The sequence below is a fragment of the Sinohyriopsis cumingii genome, chromosome 6 (genome assembly GCF_028554795.1).
Source record: "Sinohyriopsis cumingii isolate HCF-2022 chromosome 6, ASM2855479v2, whole genome shotgun sequence".
Taxonomy (NCBI): domain Eukaryota; kingdom Metazoa; phylum Mollusca; class Bivalvia; order Unionida; family Unionidae; genus Sinohyriopsis; species Sinohyriopsis cumingii.
In genome coordinates, this window is record NC_142966.1 from 41,261,566 (window position 1) to 41,282,677 (window position 21,112).

Below are 21,112 nucleotides of genomic sequence, written 5' to 3' on the forward strand. Positions count from 1 at the left end.
CCCTACGAATTATTTCATGTCATTTGATATCGCTGGTTTTTAGTTTTCCGTGCCGGTCCTGAAAAATAACAACCTCATCTGGGTCTATCCCAGTCAGACTTAAAAGATTATCATTTCATCTTTGGTCGCATATTTTGATAAATCTATATCAGCGCGCTTCACTTTTCTGTTGAGAAGAGATCTTCCGTAGATATCAACCATCATTTAATAGGAAACTGTTCAAATCGACCCGTGGTATACTCGTGCACAACTTTGTGAGGTGGTTTGGTTGACGCTGATATCGCATCAAGAACATTCAATACTTGTTGGCCACATATCGAAGGATCGGTCAGTGTTTGTGTTGGTAGAGTTGAGTACCACACTTTCGCAGGGACGTCTTTTGTATATCGGAGAAATTCAACTGGCGGTGCTAACCCATACGAATCAAAATAGATGATTCCACGTGGATCGATCGCGTAAGCGACCCAGTGAGTTCCTGGACCATCGCTGTTATCAAGATTAATAATTCCGGTTTCTGGATTATTCGGTTGTCGTGGTAGTTGATCTCGCATAAAGACGCCTCTGAATTTTTTTATATTTAATTGTTTAACAGCATCGAGCAAATCAAAATTGGACATCGGAGTAAAAACACTTAGAACCGTTTTGGGTACCATGACGGCGGAGTTCCTGGAAGTCTTAACCAGCGTCCCTTTCTTTGTATCCTTTCCCAGTGGCTTTCTTTAGTGCCATTCCAGCAGCTGTTCCAACAGCTCCTAGCGCGGAGGCTTTGGCAACAGCTGGGGCGGCAGCAGCTATTCCCAGTTTTCGCTTGCTTTGCCTTATTGAAATGATGAAGTTGTGTTTTAGTTAATGACAGTTTGTTTGGACCACCATTAGCGATTTGATCGTGTTTTAGTGTTATTTTTGTCCCACATGTGCTCGCGTTCTTCGATTGTAATTTCTTGACCTGACCAGGAGTCAGAGTGACATTAACGTGACTGTATGACATTTCTTATAACTTTGCGATTGATCAAATTGTCTACATGTTTTCCACTGGTGCATCAACGACTCTCATTCGACCACCAGCACCTTCAAGTAACATTGCTTTGTCACTGAGGATGACCGCAATTGCTCTAGCACCTCCAGGAACTGCTGGTGGACCAACTACTGCTTTTGGTACTCGAGCCAGGCGAGCTCGATAAACTATATCAACGACAGATTTTCTGAATAAATCCAAATGCTCCAGCGAAAAATAATAGATCGGATACAACGTTGTAAAATCACGCTGAGATATCTGCAACCCAGTGTCAACGTTTTGATCACGCCCATCATAAGACATCAATCGATAATATGCCCGTACAACATCATTTTGTTCAAAATTTAGATTAATGTCCTCAGCAGGTTCTTGATGTCCCTTTATTCTTAATGAAACTTCAGAAACTCAAAATGTGTCAAATATCATTGGACTTGCTTCTTGGTTATTTATTCTAGAATTTGCCTGAAACGCGATAAATATATGATGATATTCCCTGTTGTCATCCCAATTGCCACGTAAACAATCCAGCAGAGTTAATAGAAGTGCTATCTGTTGTCATTGCTAACCATGATAACAACGATTTTCCACCTTGATCCATAAAAGAAAGTAACCGTTGTTCTTCAGTGACTAATGGAGTCATTGTTGGCATCCATATAGTTTTGTTAACACTACTTTACCAGGATCAACTCCATCAGCTCGCCATATTGCATCATTATCAGAGTTTTTTCTGACGAGCACTACTGTATGCTTGGCACCAAATATAACCCTTTGGACATTTCTACAAAATCCAAAAATATGAGATAGTGGAATAGCACAGGAAAACTCTTCGTTGCCGTTCAGCATTGCTCGACGCGCGGCAAAACCCAAGTTGAAATTTTCGTTCATGGACACAACTGCATCCCCAGCAGCGTTCATCGTGAATTTGAAATTCAATTCTCCCCTGCGCGTTGGGTGTCTTTGCGTCATAGGAATAATATTGATAATCGCGCAAGGATTCATCCATTCTCACTGGTTTATCCATATCAAATGCTACGTTGGATACGCGTTGAAACATCTTATTGTAATGTGTTATTATCTAAAACGAAGACCACTTCCCGCTATTAAACTTGAAGCTATATCTTTTACTATTTCTTTGGAAGGTATCAGCGACGCTAGTTTTCGATTTGCATTTTCGTTTATTATTTTGCTAACATCTGCGGGCATGTCACGGTGCTTGGTAATTTTACCATCTGAGGTTTTCTGCGTATTAGTCGTGCTAGTCTCTCTTTGATTGCCAAGAACGCTTTGCCGGCAGCATCACTGATTACTCCAGGAGCTTTATCTTTAATAATATCAATAGCTTTTGATGATAACTGTTTTGCAATTGGCCCCGCCTTTGGAGCTATTCTTATAAACAATCCTTGAATAATATTTCCAAGTCCATCTCCATAATATGCACTGTAAACAGGATATCGCGAATTTACCAAATTCCCAAACCACTGCCAGTTGCTCCTTCTTCTGCTGTGCTTTTCTTAGATAAGGATCTTGCTTTTTTAAGAAACTCCTCTTTTCTAAGTTCCGGCGAAGAAGACTGTTGTTGTTCTATCTGTTGCAGAGGTGGAGGAATCTGATATGAAGGTTCCTGCTAGGGTGCTATTTGTTTCAGTGTTTCTTTTTTAAAGGCTCTTTATTTCTTCATCAAGAATTTTGTATTCTAAATCATCATCTCTGGCCTGTTTTTCGTTTTTATATATGCGATATATCCACTTAATAATATTGTCGTCGGATACTTTTTCTGAACCGGGTTTTAAATATTAGATTTATCAAATATACTAATTAATATTTTTTCAGGCAATTCTTCTCTTTTAGTATTTTTAATATCTTCAATAAAATTCTTCTTAAATTTTGCAATCAGTACAGTATTTTCCTTTATTGGTTTAGACGCGAGTTCAGTACGAATTTGTTCAATACCTTCAAGTATTTCTTCGCTGGGTTGAGCTGCAGCTATGTCAGCTGGAAGGTCTTGTAAAAGTTTTTTTTTTGTTTTTTTTTTTAGTTCTTCTAGCAATTTTTTGTCTGCGCGACAGTTTGTTTTAGCACTGGAAGAATACCTTTTGTTTCATCGCTAGCATCTCCCAGTAAAGCTCTTTCAGTGACCGCCGCAGCTTTCTCAGTAGCTGTTGTAACGGGTTTAAATAACTGTTCCACACCTGTCGCAAATTCAACTTGTGCTTCTTGCCGCGCTTGTAATTTTTGTCTTACAGAATCTCTCATAGGAAGAAATTTTTTTATTGCTTCTAGTCGCTCTCGAGCTAGTCTAGCGGAATGTGCTTCTCCGATGTTGGCCATTATTGTTAACTTAAATTTTTAATTCACAGCAGCAGAGGGGGCGACGACAACAGCACGCAGCAACAACGGCGACAATTACGTTTACAACGATGCACCCTCGCGGTTTTATTTCGGCGTCTGGAAGTTGTAGGCGGCGCCCCTTCTGACGACGACAATAAAAACGCCGCGACAATTACGTTTACAGCGTCAACGCGTTTAAAGGGTTTATTTCGGCGTTTGGAGGCTTCTAAAAGTTGTGGGATTCGCCCCCTCTGCTGCTCGTGTTCCTATCGTTCCTTTGTTTGAGAGTTCCTTTGTTCTGTGCAATTACTTTGTTCACGGCTTGGCGGTTATCTAATCGTTTCCTCTTCTTGGTATTATTTCTTTGTTCTTTTTTTTCCTGTTCCTTTATTCTATTTTAATTGGTGATGGTGGTGGCCGCACTCAGTAGAACTTTTAAAATTATACACCAAGCCGGTTTTACACAGTAAACAAATCAAGCTTTAAGCTAATCATATATCAATCGATAATGTCTTACATGTCCTCAGCGGTGGAGTTGCTCAATATGTGCACGTGAAGTGGCGGTGGTTATTTTCCACGTACGTGACACTCTGCCATGAGTAAACATGGATGCGATTAACTCAGTGGCGTACTAAGGGAAAAAGGCGCCCGGAGCGATGATGGAGGCCCAAAGAAGTTTGGAGCCCCAAGACCTCTGGCGCAACCGCCCCATCCGCCACCTTCCCCCACCTCCCTGGTTAGTACGCTACTGAATTAATTGCCCTGAAATGATGCATGGGGAAATGGAAAATCATTTGAGCTGTACTGAATTACGCTCTGCGATATGGCAGCCAAATAAAAACTAATTGCAATATAACCAAATAAAATACGAAACATTGTGACAAGTACACTGCCGCAAGGAAGTTTATTACATATGCCAGGTTTGTCTTAATAGGTACTTACCTCCTATATTTTTTCATCAACATCGTGATATTAATCCTTTGAACAAAGGTACGTAATTTAATAATATTGTGGCTCCATATTGTTCTGTCAGAATTGTCTACGAAATATTCGTCTGACTTGTCTATAAAAATTGGTCACAGTTGTTCTTTATCAAACCACATGAAACGGAGATGAGTCGGGGTTGAGTCAGAGTTGTTCCTAACTTAGACTTACGCCGAGTTCTCCCTAATTCGGAATAGTCAGTACTCAATCATGGGACCTATAAACACCAGTGGCCACTGCAAGGAGATAAGATGAGCACCTGATATTACAAGATAGTTAAAGGATAGCATTCCCCCGTGTAGTGCTAAATAAAGAAGTGAGAGAACGCAATAAAGAAATGAGGGAACGCATGTTCCTCAGTTCGGGGTTGGGGACAATGGCGATCGCAAAAAAAAAAAAGGAATGGGAACGCGCACAAAAGTTAGGGAATGCCTTTCCCACAGTACTAGATACCTTACATTCCCTTTAATGACACTAATTATTCTCAAAGCAAGAATGTATATGCTGCACTCAACGCTAACTATCATATGCTGACGTACCTGAGAAGGAAGATGGTATGATCCGTCCTTGAAGATATATGCCTTTCTTTTCTCAAACAGTTCTTGTTCTCTTTGCTCCTTAGAAGGGTCATCCCCGGGAAGACTTGTATCAATATGCACAATCTTGTAATGATAGTTAGCCTTTATCCACCGAAGAATTGGAAAAATAAACTCCTCATCTGTCCTTTGGTTGACCACCTTCACCGTCTCTACGTACCAGTTACTGCCAATGCCCGCATCATCACGCCACAACTCTATCATGCCAATTTCGTCAAGGTTTTCACATTGAATTGTAAATTCGTCAAGCTGACCTCGCTCGAAATCATTGTGTAAAAACGTATCTAACGCAACAGTGTCAGACTTCTTTCCATTTTTCCCGTACAAAATGATGAAAACGTTCGCATCGGTACCGCTATACAGCTTGTCTCCAGTTTTAACAAACAGCTTGTACTGGACTTTCTCCATGACTCGATGGCTGCACCAATCTCAACACTACTTCAAGATAAATTACGCCGGTCTGTTTTGAACGACAACGTAAAGTCATTCGCATAGACGGTTAAACGCGAATTGAACTAGAAGCCAACAGACCGTCAACAAAGTGAATTGTCAAACAGTGGAATGCGAAGACAGCCTTGGGAATGTGAGTAAACAGCCAGACGATAGTGGACTAACATAGATTTAAATACACCATGCATATATAACATGCTGTCCATATAACATAATGGCCTACTTACGTTGGGTTTTTGTGGGTGTGTGTGTGTCTTTTATATTTATTTTTATGACAAGAATACACAATCGTTATCAAATGTACGACGAAATGTATTACACTCTGGCTGTAATATATCACTTATATAAGAAAAACAACATGTATATAGAGCGAACTGTCATTACATAATGCTTAACAGAGATAGCAAAATTCGAAAAACATAATCGAAGGACTTGTTTTAAAGAATCGCGGGTTACCTGTATTCGTTAATTGATTATATTTATAAACGTTACACCTGAAAAGAAAATGAGGTATAATGTTTTATTTCGTCTAAAGCATAAGAACACGATGGAAGAGAGTGGTATCCATCACCTATTTCTTGCTACTGACAAAGTCTTCATTAGCCAATCTTCTAGTTGTGCAGTTCTAAACTTAATGAAGCGTGTACATATATTGTAGTAATGTCTAGTTTAAATAACCCCGTAATTAAGACCAGTAAATGACGTACTGATTGTAGCTGTTTCAACTCGTCCCTATTGACCGCCCCGGTGGCCTAAGTGGTTAGGGCGTTAGCCTCGGATGGGCGAGGTTCCATCCTCGGTCGAGTTGTACCAAAGACTTCTAAAAATGGTACTAGCATCTGCCTCGCTTGGCGTTCAGCCTTAAGATATTAGTGTTAGGACCGATCGGCCTCATGTCAGGAAGATGTTACTGGGTGTGACATCATCTTACATGTCTTCGGCAAGATACCCCAGTGCTAGACACACTATAAACTGCCACACTGAAGACATCGTAGCGTTATGACTGTAAAATTGTTAAAGCCACGTTAAAATCAAAATTACACACACATACACACACACACAAGCGCGCTCGTGTTTATTGATCTTTTAGTCGTAGTTCTACGTACCTTGTTAGCCATTTAACAAACACAAAACCTTAATTTTCTCCATGCGCAGTTTTCACAATCAGCAATGATTATGCATGACACCAGTATGTTCATCATAATCTAAGAATATTATATAATTCATAAACTCACCAGCAATTCGTTTTCTATTGTTATTGCTTCTACCTTATTTGGATTGTATAGCTTTTCCTCGTATTAAAATATAAATTTTAAATGAACCAAAGAATGAAAACTAATGTATCATATTAAAAAAGGATGGGTGTTTCTGACACTTTTGAAACAGATTCAGGCTTAGAAAATTCTACAATATATGAAGATTTATTATGTTTCCAAATGATCTCGATTCGCTGAATTTCGTTAACTTTGCCGGTGTAATTTTCAGCATATAGTCATTTGCGATAATATTTAATTTTAAATTCCAACGATCTGCGCGACTTTAATCTGGTCCGGTTGCTAAAATGGAACAAATGTAGAATTTACCTTTTAACGGTAAAATGTTTGGCCAGAAGAGAATGCAAGAGTAAGATAGTATTATTTCAGTTAGACTTTAAAAAAAAATGTAATACAGCTACAATAGTGTGGAAATCATTTAGTTATTTCACTTGTGTAAATATAGGTAGAACAAAGTAATAATTTTCCACAGTTGGTGCATAGCTTAAAAATAAGGATAACAATAAAAACAGGTACATATATATTTAACAATAGGCTGTTAAATCGATCAATTTTATGACCTGATAGTTTCTCCATATTGTAATTTTTTAAATAGTCCTTCATCATTCGCATATATATATATATATATATATATATATATATATATATATATGCTAAACAATAAAAAATAGGCGGTTAAATCGATCGTTTTTATGACCTGATAGTGTTTTCATATTGTATTAAAAAAAGTACTTCATCATTCGCAGCAATAAACGTTCCAGATAATTTCGACTTGTATTTGTCCTTTTGTGTTCCTCTTGTATGTGTGGGTTTTGTTTTTCTTTCTCAGGAAGTTGTGTGCTTCCTGGCCCATTGTGAATATTTCTTGCTGGAACTTTATACGCATCCTCATAAATCACGTATTAAACTAAAATTTTGTCAAATAAATGAATTCGCGGTGAAGTTCTAGCCATAGTTATCCGGCATTTCGAGGTACAGCTTATATATATATATATATATATATATATATATATATATATATATATATATATATATATATATATATATATATATATATATATATATATATATATATATATATATATATATATATATTGTTGTTGTTTCTGGGTAAGTATGAGGGTAAAGACCACTAGCTATAGAGTTACATTTAAAAGTTCAGAAACCGAAATCATAATATGTTTCCATTACATCTTTGAAACCAAAATTGCTTTATCAACAACAACAAAAATTTAGTAGCACTGATTTTTCATCCTCGCTAAGCACTTTTATTTTTTAAAACTATATCATCATCAAAAGGTCTTCGATGACATAAATACCCATCGACATTGAGAGGCTATAGCACGTGACTTTCTTAAACATCTACCTTGAGAGGTTTTGATGAATAACCCATATATACAATCAAGTTTGAAAACTATCTCTCAGTTTGCTTGATTTGTTTACTGTGTAAAACCGGCTTGATGTATAATTTTAAAAGTTCTAATGAGTACGGCCACCACCACCACCACTTAACATAGAAGAAAGGAACAGGAAAACAAGAGCAAAGAAATAAGATTAAGAAGAGGAAACGATCTGCAACCCGCCAAGCCGTGAACAAAGGAATTGCACAGAACAAAGGAACTCTCATACAAAAGAACGATAGGAACACGCAACAGAAAACAAAGGAACAAAGGAGAGACATGGAGCGGAACAGCAGACTGGGCGTTAGGACAAAAACAAAAGATAAGTCATCATTCAATGTTAGACGCAATTTAAGTAGAAGAATGCAAACTAGGTCCAAACAAATGGCTCTATTCAATCCAAACACGCAAACACACAAGCCACCAAACCCTATCATCAAGTTAGTAAAAATAATGGATGTATCACAACTCCAGACAGCATCAATAAATCATGTAAAACAAGCAAGATTAAAGCACATTGTACCAACAACAGCAAACTCCACTTCAACCAACATCACACTGGGACCCCAAATTCTGGTCACAAACACAGACCAAACAAACCACAAACCAGCAGACATAACTAACACCCCCACCCCACCAACAGAAACTACTAGAAATACAAAACTACTCTCCAGGGAACAATATAAATACAATGCCAATACTATCGCATATCCTCTTCAAGGAAGCGGAAAAACCACACACAAATGAAGATATGAACACCACTATTCCAAACCTAACAAATGAATTTGATAGTAACCTACTTACCTTAAACTCCCCACAATTAGACCACATAACCATAACCAGCACCCCAAAATTCACCAAAAATGAAATAACCAATTCTAGAAACATGCAAACAAACCAACAACAGGAAATCAAGCAAACAACAATAAATCAAAACATAAGGAAAGAAACTATACACTCAAGCCAATCTCCTGGACCATCTGGGATAATAACAGCAAGGGAACCACCAACCTATGGGAACAGATCCAATGAATTAGACACTACCAAACTACCCAGCATCATCACTAATAAGGCAACCCAAAGACCCCAAACAACCCAAAACCACCAAAACACATACCCATGTAAAGGCAAGGGCCGGCTAAAACCCCCAAAACAACCAAACCAAAACCCCACAAGTAAGGCAAACTCAAAACAGGAAATAAAACAACAACAGAACCCCCAAAATAAAATTCACAATTATCATTCCATCGAACACATCATATACATAAGCAGAAGGTGCAACATAATTACTAGTCTAAGTACCAATAGCATTATGACAGCACTGGCCAACATTCACACTGGATAATTCAAACTGATAAGACCAAGGCGAAACTACCTGATTGCCTAATGCATCACAATTCAACAGGTGGAAACATTTATCCAAATTGAAACTATAGGCCCAATAAAGATCAAAGTAGAGAGACAACATAGCACTCAAAGGAAAACACGAGTCACTTCGAACTCCAAACACAGTGAAACCACAACTAATCTGGCTGAACCCACTAAAACCAATATCTTTAAAAAAGTAATAGCACTAAACAGATACAACAAGGACATAAGCAATGAACTCCTACTTCAGAAACTCACGGCAAATGGAACACAGACCACCAAAGTCTATCGTCTTAAAGATCACAAGGGAGAAGAAACAAACAAAGCAGTTATAGAGGCTACCGAACCAATACACTCAATAATAACACTAGGACAGTCAGGAGTGTACCATCAACTGGAAAACTACATAAATAGGCCAAGATTTTGCACCAAATGCCTGCACTATGCCCTCAGATGTAGATTCAAACCAAGATGTAAGCACCTCACCTACCATTCTGCCAAAAAACATTATTTGTAAAAACAACCCCAACACACCAAAATCTACTTCTGAAATAATTAATAAGCATAAAAACTCTCCACTTAGAATCAGAAGCGAAAAAAGTGCACCACAAAACATACCCTCTAATCAGGAAACAAAAGAACCAAAAACTACAACCCACATTGTAACAAACCAAGACCACCCTGATAACACTCCTGATACAAACAAAACTGTCACCCCAAACATCCCCAAACCTAACACACACCCCAACACAGAATTAATACAGGAAGTAATGAACCTAACAACAGGAACCCTAATACAAGATCTCAATAGCATAATGAAAACTCTCAAAACCATTTTCACCATACTAGCTGACTGGACCACAAGACTAACAGATAAAGACAACTTCAAAAATGGATAGTACAAAAAATAATAAAAACACCATCTGGCAACGGAACTGCAGAGGAATCTTTAAAAACCTATCAGAACTGCAGAACAAACTGAATAATACGGCCGTAAAACCAGACGTAATCTGCCTACAGGAAACCCTCATAACACAAGAACACAAATGCCTGCCCAAACAACAAGTCTATATCCAGGGAATCTTTAAAAACAGACCCAAGGGGCAGAAAGGGGGTGGACTAGCAATTTATTTTATAGATACACTAATCTACTATGAAATAATAACTGCCCTACCAACGCAATCTCAGTAAAGGCAATCACAACAACAATCTAATTATCTGTGGCGACTTCAACGCACACAGTGAATTATGGGGAGGTGAAAAGAAAGCACAAAGATGGAAAATGATTCAAATATGGATAACTGAGAATAATCTGGTCATCTTAAATGACGGGTCTAACACTAGATTAAACCCTGAGGATGGCACTCTCTCAGCCATAGACCTAACCATCACTACCCCAAAAATTGCTCAAATCACAAATTGGTGGGTGGATCAAAAAGATGCGTTAGGAAGTGACTATTTCCCCATCACAATCAATATTCAAACAAAGACTCAACACATTTCAAACGAAACCCCACCTAAATGGAGGTACCAACAGGCAGACTGGGGCCAATTCCAGTTATTACTAGCTAGAGTAAATCCAGATAACTTAGAAAGCCCAAATATTGACTTGTATTATGATAACATAACATACACAATTATCGAGGCAGCAAACCGATGCATCCCAAAGACAACTAATATCCAAATTAAAAACCCTGTACCATGGTGGACTAAACAGTGCACTATAGCACATAAAGACAAAAAAGGGCCTAAAATAAATATAAACGCACCAAAAATTCTATCTACTTCCAGCAAGATAAAGATAAAGAAAAAGCACTAAAACAAACTATAAAAACTGCTAAAATTAATCTAAGGCAAACCTTTTGCTCTAAACTGAGTCTAAAATCAAATTCAAAACAAATATGGGACAAGATAGAAGCCATAAAAAGGAAAGCAACTACCTCAGCCCCAAAAATTAAAAATACCATAACAAATAAAGATAAGGCAGACATCCTAGCGAAGCATTTTTCGAACATGAGTAGCAACAATAACCACACCAAAAACTTTCAAGAACACAAAAAACTAATGGAGGGAACCCAACCTCAAATGTTTCAAAACCAAGGAACAAAAGAATCTCACCTAAATAGCGACATCACAGTACACGAATGGGAGATAGCCCTACGATCCAAAAACGAAACATCCCGTGGTAAGGGATGGTTACATTATCTATATAAAAAATACCTATCGATATAACAATAGCCATAATCAAACTCTTTAATACGATATGGGATAAAGGCCAACTACCCACCAAATGGAAACAGGCCATAGTAATACCAATCCCAAAGCTAGGTAGAGATCCCAACAACATAAATTCGTACCGACCCATCTCCCTTACGAACAATATTTGCAAAATAATGGAGACAATAATCGCAAAGAGGTTAAAACACCACCTAGAAACCAATAACCTAGTCTCCATAAATCAATGTGGCTTTCGGAACAAACGGTCCACCACTGACCAACTTCTCAGATTGGAAACATATATCAAACTCGCTTTTAACGCACATAGGAAAACCGATCGCAATATCATAGCGGTTTTTCTAGACCTAGAAAAAGCGTTCGACCTAGTATGGACCAATGGACTAATGGAATAACTGGACGCTTGTTCAACTGGATAGGCGATTTCCTCACAGGCCGGAAAATTACCACAAGAATAGGCAACACCCATTCGGAAGAATTTTCACTTGACAATGGAACACCGCAAGGCAGTATAATACGTCTCCTACTATTTAACCTAATGGTAAACGACCTTGACCTCAATGCAGCCTCCACATAAAACAAACTTGTCACAAATTGCAGATGATAGTGGCATATGGAGGAATGGAAATCCTGCCAATAAAACAGTAGTTAAAGAAATCCAGCAGAGCCTAGACAACATAGGGAGATGGGCGGACAAATGGGGTTTCAAAATATCTCATGAAAAAACTGTGAAATCATATTCACCCCCAAACGAAATAACAACCTAGTCTATCCAAACTTCTATATACAAAATCAATTAATCAAATACGTAACAGTATTACAACAATTCCTATGAATGTTCTTTGACAACCACCTCACATAGAAACAGCACATTGAAGAACTCATCCAGAATTGTAACAAAGATCTCAATTTACTTAGGAACGTCACAGGGACTGACTGGGGATCCAACCAGGAAACCCTCCTCACGATATATAAAAGCCTAATTAGATCAAAACTGGATTACGGTTGCCAAACATGTAACTCTGCTAAGCAAGCTGTATTACAAAATCTTGACACTATCCAGAGAAAAGCCTTACTATTATGCACAGGAACACTCCCCTCAACATCATTAGAAGAACTACAAACACTAACAGGATATCTAACCTTAAAATTACGTAGGCAAGAACTACTCCTCCGATACTCCATTCGATTAGATACCCACCCAGACAACCATCCCACCAAAATAGCTATAAACAAGTGTAAAGATGTCTTCTAACCCAAAATCATACCCATCACACCAAGTGGCAATGTAATCCTTGAACTAAGATAAAAGATACCTCTACTAAAAAAACAAGTAAGAAACAATACAGACAAGAACAAATCACCATGGTTACAAAAACCAACAAGGATTAACATTGAAGCTACCGAATTAGGCAATAAAAAAGGACAAGAAAACGTACTAAAACCTGTACTGGCAAACGAAATCAACCAAAAATACCCGGACTATGTTGGATCACAACACACATACCCAGATCTAGTTATGGACTCTAATAAAAAAATAAACAATCAGCATATAAAAATATAAATAAATTCATAGACTCAGCAGGACTTAGGAACAAAATATAATTACTATCCCCACAAAACCAAAAGACCCCCAGTAACTAGCTAAATAAATTTAGAAGCCCCCACATAAAAACCCAAAACATATCATTCAATTTTATAAAAAGATTAATAAATAATTCACTTACGAGGCAGCTATCAGAAACTAAGAAAACCGCAAAATCGGGTGTCCTAGATGTCCTTAACGAACCAAGTAATCAGCTAGGACTCCGGTCCTAGATGTCCTTAACGACTCCGGTCTCTTGCTAAATAAAGTATAAATAACATTCAATCTCTAATAACTTTAATAAATAACTAACTTAATGAGGCAATATCTAAAAACTTATACATAACATAACGTAGGAAGCACACACTAAACACCTCGATTAGTAATACCACAATGACCTTGAAAATCTATCTTCAGACATGATTTATACTAACAACCTCTATACACAGCATAAAACACCACCCACCCCCTTTTTAGAACATTTTAAGAATAGAAAAAAAAGAAAGAAAAATAGTACATAAAAAACGCAAAAAACATCAGGCAAATGCAACAAGAAACCAACGATTTGAAGCAACCAGGACCGTTCCCTAGCTCTCCTTCCCACTAATGACAGCCAACCATTCAACTGTAAGGGATCTTTATGGACCCACATATTGAGGCCAAACTATCAGGGTTCCTTGAACCCATAAAAGCCTGGGGGAGGTGACACCATTCCATTCCCCAGGAACAACTAGCATGCTGTGGTGCAGTCAGAAAAAAGTGGCACATGCACAATTGTGCGCACGTCACTATAATTAAACTCAACGACAACAAAAATGTATACAATACCTACATTGGGAGGAAAACATCATGCTTACATTCCAATATTATGACGTCATCTGACGAAACGTTGTTTAATAATAATAATAATAATAATAATAATAATAATAATAATAATGATACCTTGTAACATTGTTTTACTTGGGTAGTTAGTATTATTTCTTAATTGCTTATGCCTCAAAATTATAGAAAATGGCTATTAATACCCACATATTTTGCTTTTGTAACAAGGACAGTGATATTTTGAAATTCACCTATTTTCCAGAACATTCCAGATAGATTCAGTGCTGAGTAAACTTGGGGTAACTTCCAGAACTTTCTAGAACATTCCAGTAGTATAAATGCAAGGGCCTTAAGCCAACCAGTTCAGTTTAGTTCCAGCTGCATAAGTGGATACATAGATGCATTTTCCTCATATAACATTAAGTGGCTTCAAGCATCCGGCAGACACAATTTGCTATGTCTGTGGCCAGTTTATCAAGACAAGAGTGAAAAAGTACTCCGTGGAGACATCTGCTAAGATGTTTGAAGCCTAAAAGGCATATTTTGGCATGCCAGTCCAGGATCAAGAAAACCCTGGGCACCTCATTTCACCTGCCTGCGAGCACTGCAAAAACTCTGGAAGGTAAGATTGACAATTGTTGCTCGGAATTTTATGTTATAAAATTTGTTAAAACTTTACAATTGTAAAAGATTTTAAATTTGAAATGTTTTGCAATTTTCACTGTTATTGAAAAAATATATCATATATGAAAATTTTTACGAGAATCTCTTACACGTTAGCCATGGGTGAAATAAATGTATTTTTGTAGGATGGTACAGAGGGGAAAAGAGAACCATGAAGTTCGCTATCCCAAAAATTTGGCGGGAACCCACTGACCACTCAAGCAACTGCTACTTCTGCATAGTGGACCCTTCCAAACATCGGACTGGAAAAAATGCACTGCTATCAAGTTTCCGGACCTTCCATCGTCCATTTCCCCGGCGCCACACTGCCCTGAGCTCCCCGTACCCATTCCTCCGGAGAGAGAACAGTCGTCTTTAAAAAAGACCAGCAAGTCAGAGAGCGAGGAATATGTTGTAGATCTAGGTGACAGTTTCAGCGGTGGAGCTAGAGGAGAGAAATTCATACTATCCCAACCAAAAAGACCTCAACGACTTGATCAGAGATCTTGGTCTCACCTAGTCCAATACCGAGCTTTTGACGTCTAGGCTCAGACAGTGGAACTTGTAGGATGAAAGTGTGCAAGTAGCAGATCAGAGGAAGGGTCACAAAGGTTTTTTCAGCTTCTTCACCCATCAAGATGGGCTCTGCTTCTGCCACAATATGACCAGTATGTTCGAAGCAATTGGAATCGTCTGTAACCAGAATGAGTGGCGCTTCTTCACTGACAGCTCATCCAGGAGCCTCAACGCCGTGCTGCTCCATAATAGAAACAAGTACCCATCCCTTCCCCTGACTCACTCGGTGCACCTCAAGGAGGATTACAACAACATCAAGAATTTGCTGTACGCCTTCAAGTATGATGCCTACGGCTGGGAGATCATCGGAGACTTCAAAATGGTGCCATTCTTGATGGGTCTCCAATTCGGTTTTACCAAGTTTCCCTGATATATTTTCCTTTGGGATAGCAGTGACACCAAGGCGCACTACCACAGGCGGAACTGGCCACAGCGGACCGAGTTATATATGGGGAGGAACAAAGTCCAATGGATGACACTGATGGACCCATGTAAGGGGCAGTGCCACCACTTTACACCAGACGGGGCCTTATGAAACAATTGGTCAGAACTCTAGATAAGGAGCCGGCAGATTTCAAGTACTTTCGAGACTTCTTCACAAAGCTGTCTGGGCAAAAGTCAAAGCCAGTGTAACATGCAATAGTATACACCCCCAGTCAGGAGTATACCTGGGGTTAAAGCGTCCTGGGCTAGATTATACCCGGGTATAGTATGGCCTGGGCCAATATATACCCCTGGGGTATATTATGGCCTAGGCCAATTCATACCCTCAGGCCAAATTATACCCCCATGATATCAATAGTGTTGAGCGATATACACAAGGATTCCGCTTTGTCAGATAAGTTAAGTGAGAAAGCTAACTGAACTAAAATCGTATAACTCTACACACAGACTTTTACTACGTCAACCAGAAAAACTTTAATCAGTAAAAAATATTAGACTTCCACAAAGATCAAAGATTACTACCACACTTCTCAGTAGTGTTTACACATTAAAATAAAATCACATATCTAAAATATTATAATGCAATTGTAACATAGTGCTCAATTAATTTGACTATTCATAATATAATAAAAGTCATGACGTCCTGAAACTTCAACTACTAAGACTGGCAAGTCCTCGCTATATTATAAATGTTCAAAGTTAAACACTGATAACAACATCAAAATGATCATGCTTGTTTAAGTGCATGTTCTGTTGTTGACTGCAGATTGAATCTTGCGGGATCAGTCAACCAATCCATGGAGTTGCCGACTTTTGTGTGGATGACGATGTCGCAACTCAATAGATTCGCTGTGGCCATGATCCTATGCATTTGTTTCCCAGACTCCATCACGAGAGATGCCAGAGGTATTTACATATTCATTCACATTGTGGTTCAAGTATTCCTGTAGTTCTTTGTCAAGTCTGTGTTCATGTGGTGGATGACTTTATCTCTGACAAGGGAGTGGTTCTTTTCTGATCCTGTTAAGATGTAGTTGATGGCCCGGAAGTAGCAGTTGCCATCACCTTTTTTTGTATATACGCCGTGGTTGTCAAAAGTCCCTTGTTCGTCCATAGTACACAACCTTACCAAGCGTAAGGCCAAGAGTGGTGCTAAGATACTTTCTTCCTGAACTTGGTAGTGGGTTGAAAGTCTTGGTCTGCTTGTGTTTCAGTGAGATATAGATGTCATCATTGTCTGGTTCTTCAAGTGGTCTTTTGAGTGTCTTTTGCTTTGGGCAGTCATTGGCAGGGCCACTCGGACAATCATCGGGGCACTGGAGTGGTGGAGAAGCCTGTTCATACTGGTAAATATTAAGGTTGCTGGCGTGGTAGGTGTTGCTCAGTATCTTGTCAGTCTTATTGTTCTTAAATTTTACTCGTCTCTTGCTCAAGGATTCCACAGTGGGTGGTTCCATCTTTGAACACATGCGATAAATACGGCGCTGATTCTTGATATAAATAGTGGAACCAGCAGTGAAGTCTTTGTTCTGTTGTGTAAGCGATCAAAGGCACGCTTATGGTGTTCCTGGGCAGAGAGGATGTTGGTACTGACTGTTGAACGGAGCTTTTATGGATGGTTGTCAACGTAGCAAGCATCAGTGAAGGCATCATCTGAAAGGAGCATGGAGCCAACATTGTCATCTTCTGAAGGTTTGAGGTCTATAGGAAGCTTGGCCTTCCGTCCATACATGACCTCAAATGGAGTGCACTTGGTTGAGGCATGCACGGATATATATATATATATACTCTTCATGTCCAGAGACAGGGTTAATCATGTGGCACACGGTAAGGTAGTGTCAATACATAGCCATTTATCGATATTCGCGGAAACTTTAAAGAAGGAATGATCATACATACATACATACATAACATGAAGAAGGAATCAAGAATCATGATACGATATGTTATAATATGATTTTCATCATAACCTTCTTCTCATCTCTTGCTATGAGAAGGGCTTACTCATAAGATAAGACATGTCTTTGACCACGTTCAGAGAGAGAGAGAGAGAGAGAGAGAGAGAGAGAGATAGAGAGAGAGAGAAGGAATTCAGACTCTCTAACAAGGGTGTCACCAATAACCGTGAAGATACGACTACATCTTGAGCAATTAGGTAAGGAATCGCTGTAAGAAAAGACATAGCTTTTCTGACTGGAGCAACGAATTAATTCTTCGTAAGCCTGATTCGCTATTTATATAGTTTTCTCGTTGGCTCAGTCTTAGTGAGAACATGCCCCTTTGAACGTTTCCATGGCGATCGTGTGAACCATCTGCGTAACGCATCCATTATTGATATCATAATAATTTGTATGTTCTGCAGCTTCCCTCCAAATCTAAATTGATGACATTTAGATACGAGCGAAATATATTTTGTGCTGACAATTGTTGAATTTTAGTTACGAGCAAAATGTACTTTGTGCTAATAAATGTTGACATTTAGTTACGAGCGAAATGTATTGTATATTTTGTGCTGACAATTTGTTGATATTTAGTTACGAGCGAAATGTATTGTATTATTGTATGGGTTTCTACACCTGCTTGTAAAGTGCAATCTTTATAAAATAGCATACAGTTATATTACACAGATATATAAATTTTATCTCCATATATTTTAGTGCAAAATTATTTTCAATATAAATTAATGAAAAATTACTTTTAATACAATTTAGAATAAATTTCAATCGTATTACTTTTACTTAAAAGTTCTGTCCTAATAATACCTTCAGGGTCTGAGCCGAGTCCTCGAGGCTCGACAGAGGAAAAATAAATTATATTCAAAAAGGTGAAAGATCAAATATACAATAATATTTGAAACAGTCGGTAAAATCCAAAATATACAATGGAAAAAACATTGCCAGACATTTAGTGAAGTTCAGAAATAAAACGAGAAAGCTACAAAATACTCATTGTAATGCAACCAAAAAAGAAGAAAATAGATATATTGAAAAGTACATTGCAAAGTATTTAGTAAAATTCAAATAAAAATAGAATGGAAAAGACACTTCACGACATTCAATAAAATTCAAAATTACAAGCAAAAAAGCATGGCACGACAGAAATAAAAATTGAAAAGATACAATGACAACAAAAGAAAGTTTTAAATATTACAATAAAATTCTGTTATTTACATTACGACTTTGTCTTGTTAAATAATTATTAAACTAATATTAATATGCAGTTCTTGTTTTCTTTATTTTTCTTTTTATATTTTAGTTTACTCGTTTTTGTTGTTGTTATTATCATTTTTACTTGTGTCACATCAGCAGAACATATTTATGGGTGACTGCTGTAATTATTTTTGCTTCAGCCACGTGTTGTGAAATGAATTCTCATTCTTCTGGGTATTACTAGTGAACCGATATTGAATTTATCGTCCTAATGCATACATACTATTAACAATGAGATACCAGCGACATTGAAGTAAAATGTTTGCGAACAGAATGGCGTAAGAATTTGTTATTAACCAATATTAAGGAAAGTGAAAATTTGAGTGTATTAACCGTTTGATATTAACCAAGAGTAAGGAAAGTGAAAATGTGAGTGTTGTGTTAGTCCTACCCTAATAACAATGACCTCTGTTCACTTGCAATCAAACCTGGACCTGCGCGTGCATGAAATAGAAATCACATTTAAACCAACCGAAGAGTAATAAGTGAACATATCATTATAATCGTAACACTGGTTCGGTGAGGTCCAGTGCAACTTTGAAATGGACTTACATTACCGACGTTACCTGTGACGTATGAAAGAGAATGTATCGCCGTTATCGTTTCAAATAAATTTGCCTTAGAAACTGTCCGTATGTAGGCCAATAGCTTTTGTAGTTGTTGTTGTAGGGTTTAACGCCATTTTTCAGCACACGAAAGGCTATACATGGCGACCAGTATTAATGGTGGAGGAAGAACCCGGAAAAACCCCTGAAAGAACCACTGACCCTCGAGAAGCTACTGACAAGCTTTCTCACATACCCACATTGGCCGAATCCGAGACTCGAACCTACGCAGACAGAGATGAGATGGCAGTGATCCGTAACGGAGTACGCTTTAGAAAATCGGCCACTCGGGGCCCCCTAGGCCAATAGCTGCTCATGTCTTATGAGAGCTATGCAACGCGGAAAACTCGGTTTCGAGCAACCACTTCGGCACTTTGACTAATTTAGCATTTTAACATACATATCTACATATATAATGAACAACACGACAACATCATTCGATGTTGCCAAGCCAGGGAAGGAAGCACCTCTTCCGACTGGTTTGAAGACATTCGAGCCATTTCTATGGCGGTATCGCCAAGACACATTACCATAAGGTACACATTCATACGATTCGTATGAAAACATGAGAAAGAAACCTCAATAACATTATCGAACCCAACTGGGCTGACAAAATAAACATCTGCATCAATATGTTTGAGACGGCTTTGCGGAAATTACAATTCTCCATAAGATAGGCAAATACGGTACGACCTTGTCATGTGTTTATGCAGCGAAATATGTATACACTGGTTTTAAATTTCAGTACGAACAGGTTTGATGTAAAAGCTTTGTCTATGGAATGCGTGTTAAAAAAGTGGGTTCATGTACACTCATTGTAGTAGAAACCTTAGCAAACGCGATAAATGTTACTGAAGTAGGTATAAAAAATGTTATTAATACTAAATAACAAATTAAATACAGCATATAGTAGATACGCTTTTGGAAATATTTTGAACTTAACGCACTAACCTTGTAATTTTACATTTCAAGAAACAAAATATGATGATACAAAAACATACCTATGTGAAAATAACCACAGCCCAGAAATATTCTTCCTAAGAAACGAATTATATGTTAATGGACAGTAAACAATACACGTATTGTCTGTAATATAGAAAGAGTACAATGGGTAAAAGTTAAAGTCACTATTACTGGGGAGAAAACTGTCAATGCGGCTGTCGTTGACTTGGGGCCTGGCGTAGATGTAGCTGTTGGACCCATGGAAATCTATTTTTTGCATGGATATATGTATTTCACCCTGGGTTGTAGGTAGCTCGAATTCGGGGCTGGACTAGGAATAGTATGCATACGATATGTTGGGAATTTCAGGTGTTACTGCAAGAAGAATTATCACCGGCGATGTATAAATTTTATCCTGGAAATCGTCTAAGTAATTCTGATGTACCTGGTGTTGATGTTTCAGAATAGACCCTTCTTGTGGGCAAAATGAACGAAAATGACAGAAGAGTTGTCCAGTCGCTCCGGAGTTGATGCAGCAGCATAGCTGGGCGGCGGTGTGAAGTCTGATGGTTGCAAGAGTTTCGGTGTGAGTCTGTTCCGTAGATTATAATTATGA

At 38.1% G+C, this 21,112-nt stretch overlaps 1 protein-coding gene across 1 annotated transcript in view; it reads right to left on the reverse strand.

The window, feature by feature from the left end:
* The window catches only part of LOC149796775 (allene oxide synthase-lipoxygenase protein-like), a 64,476-nt gene extending 59,145 nt beyond the window's left edge, over window positions 1-5,331 (reverse strand). The window contains exon 1 of the mRNA XM_089960644.1: window positions 4,867-5,331. Coding sequence (XP_089816770.1) covers window positions 4,867-5,331 — 465 coding nt within the window. The remainder of the gene's footprint in view (window positions 1-4,866) is intronic.
* Between the last annotated feature and the right edge of the window lie 15,781 nt (window positions 5,332-21,112).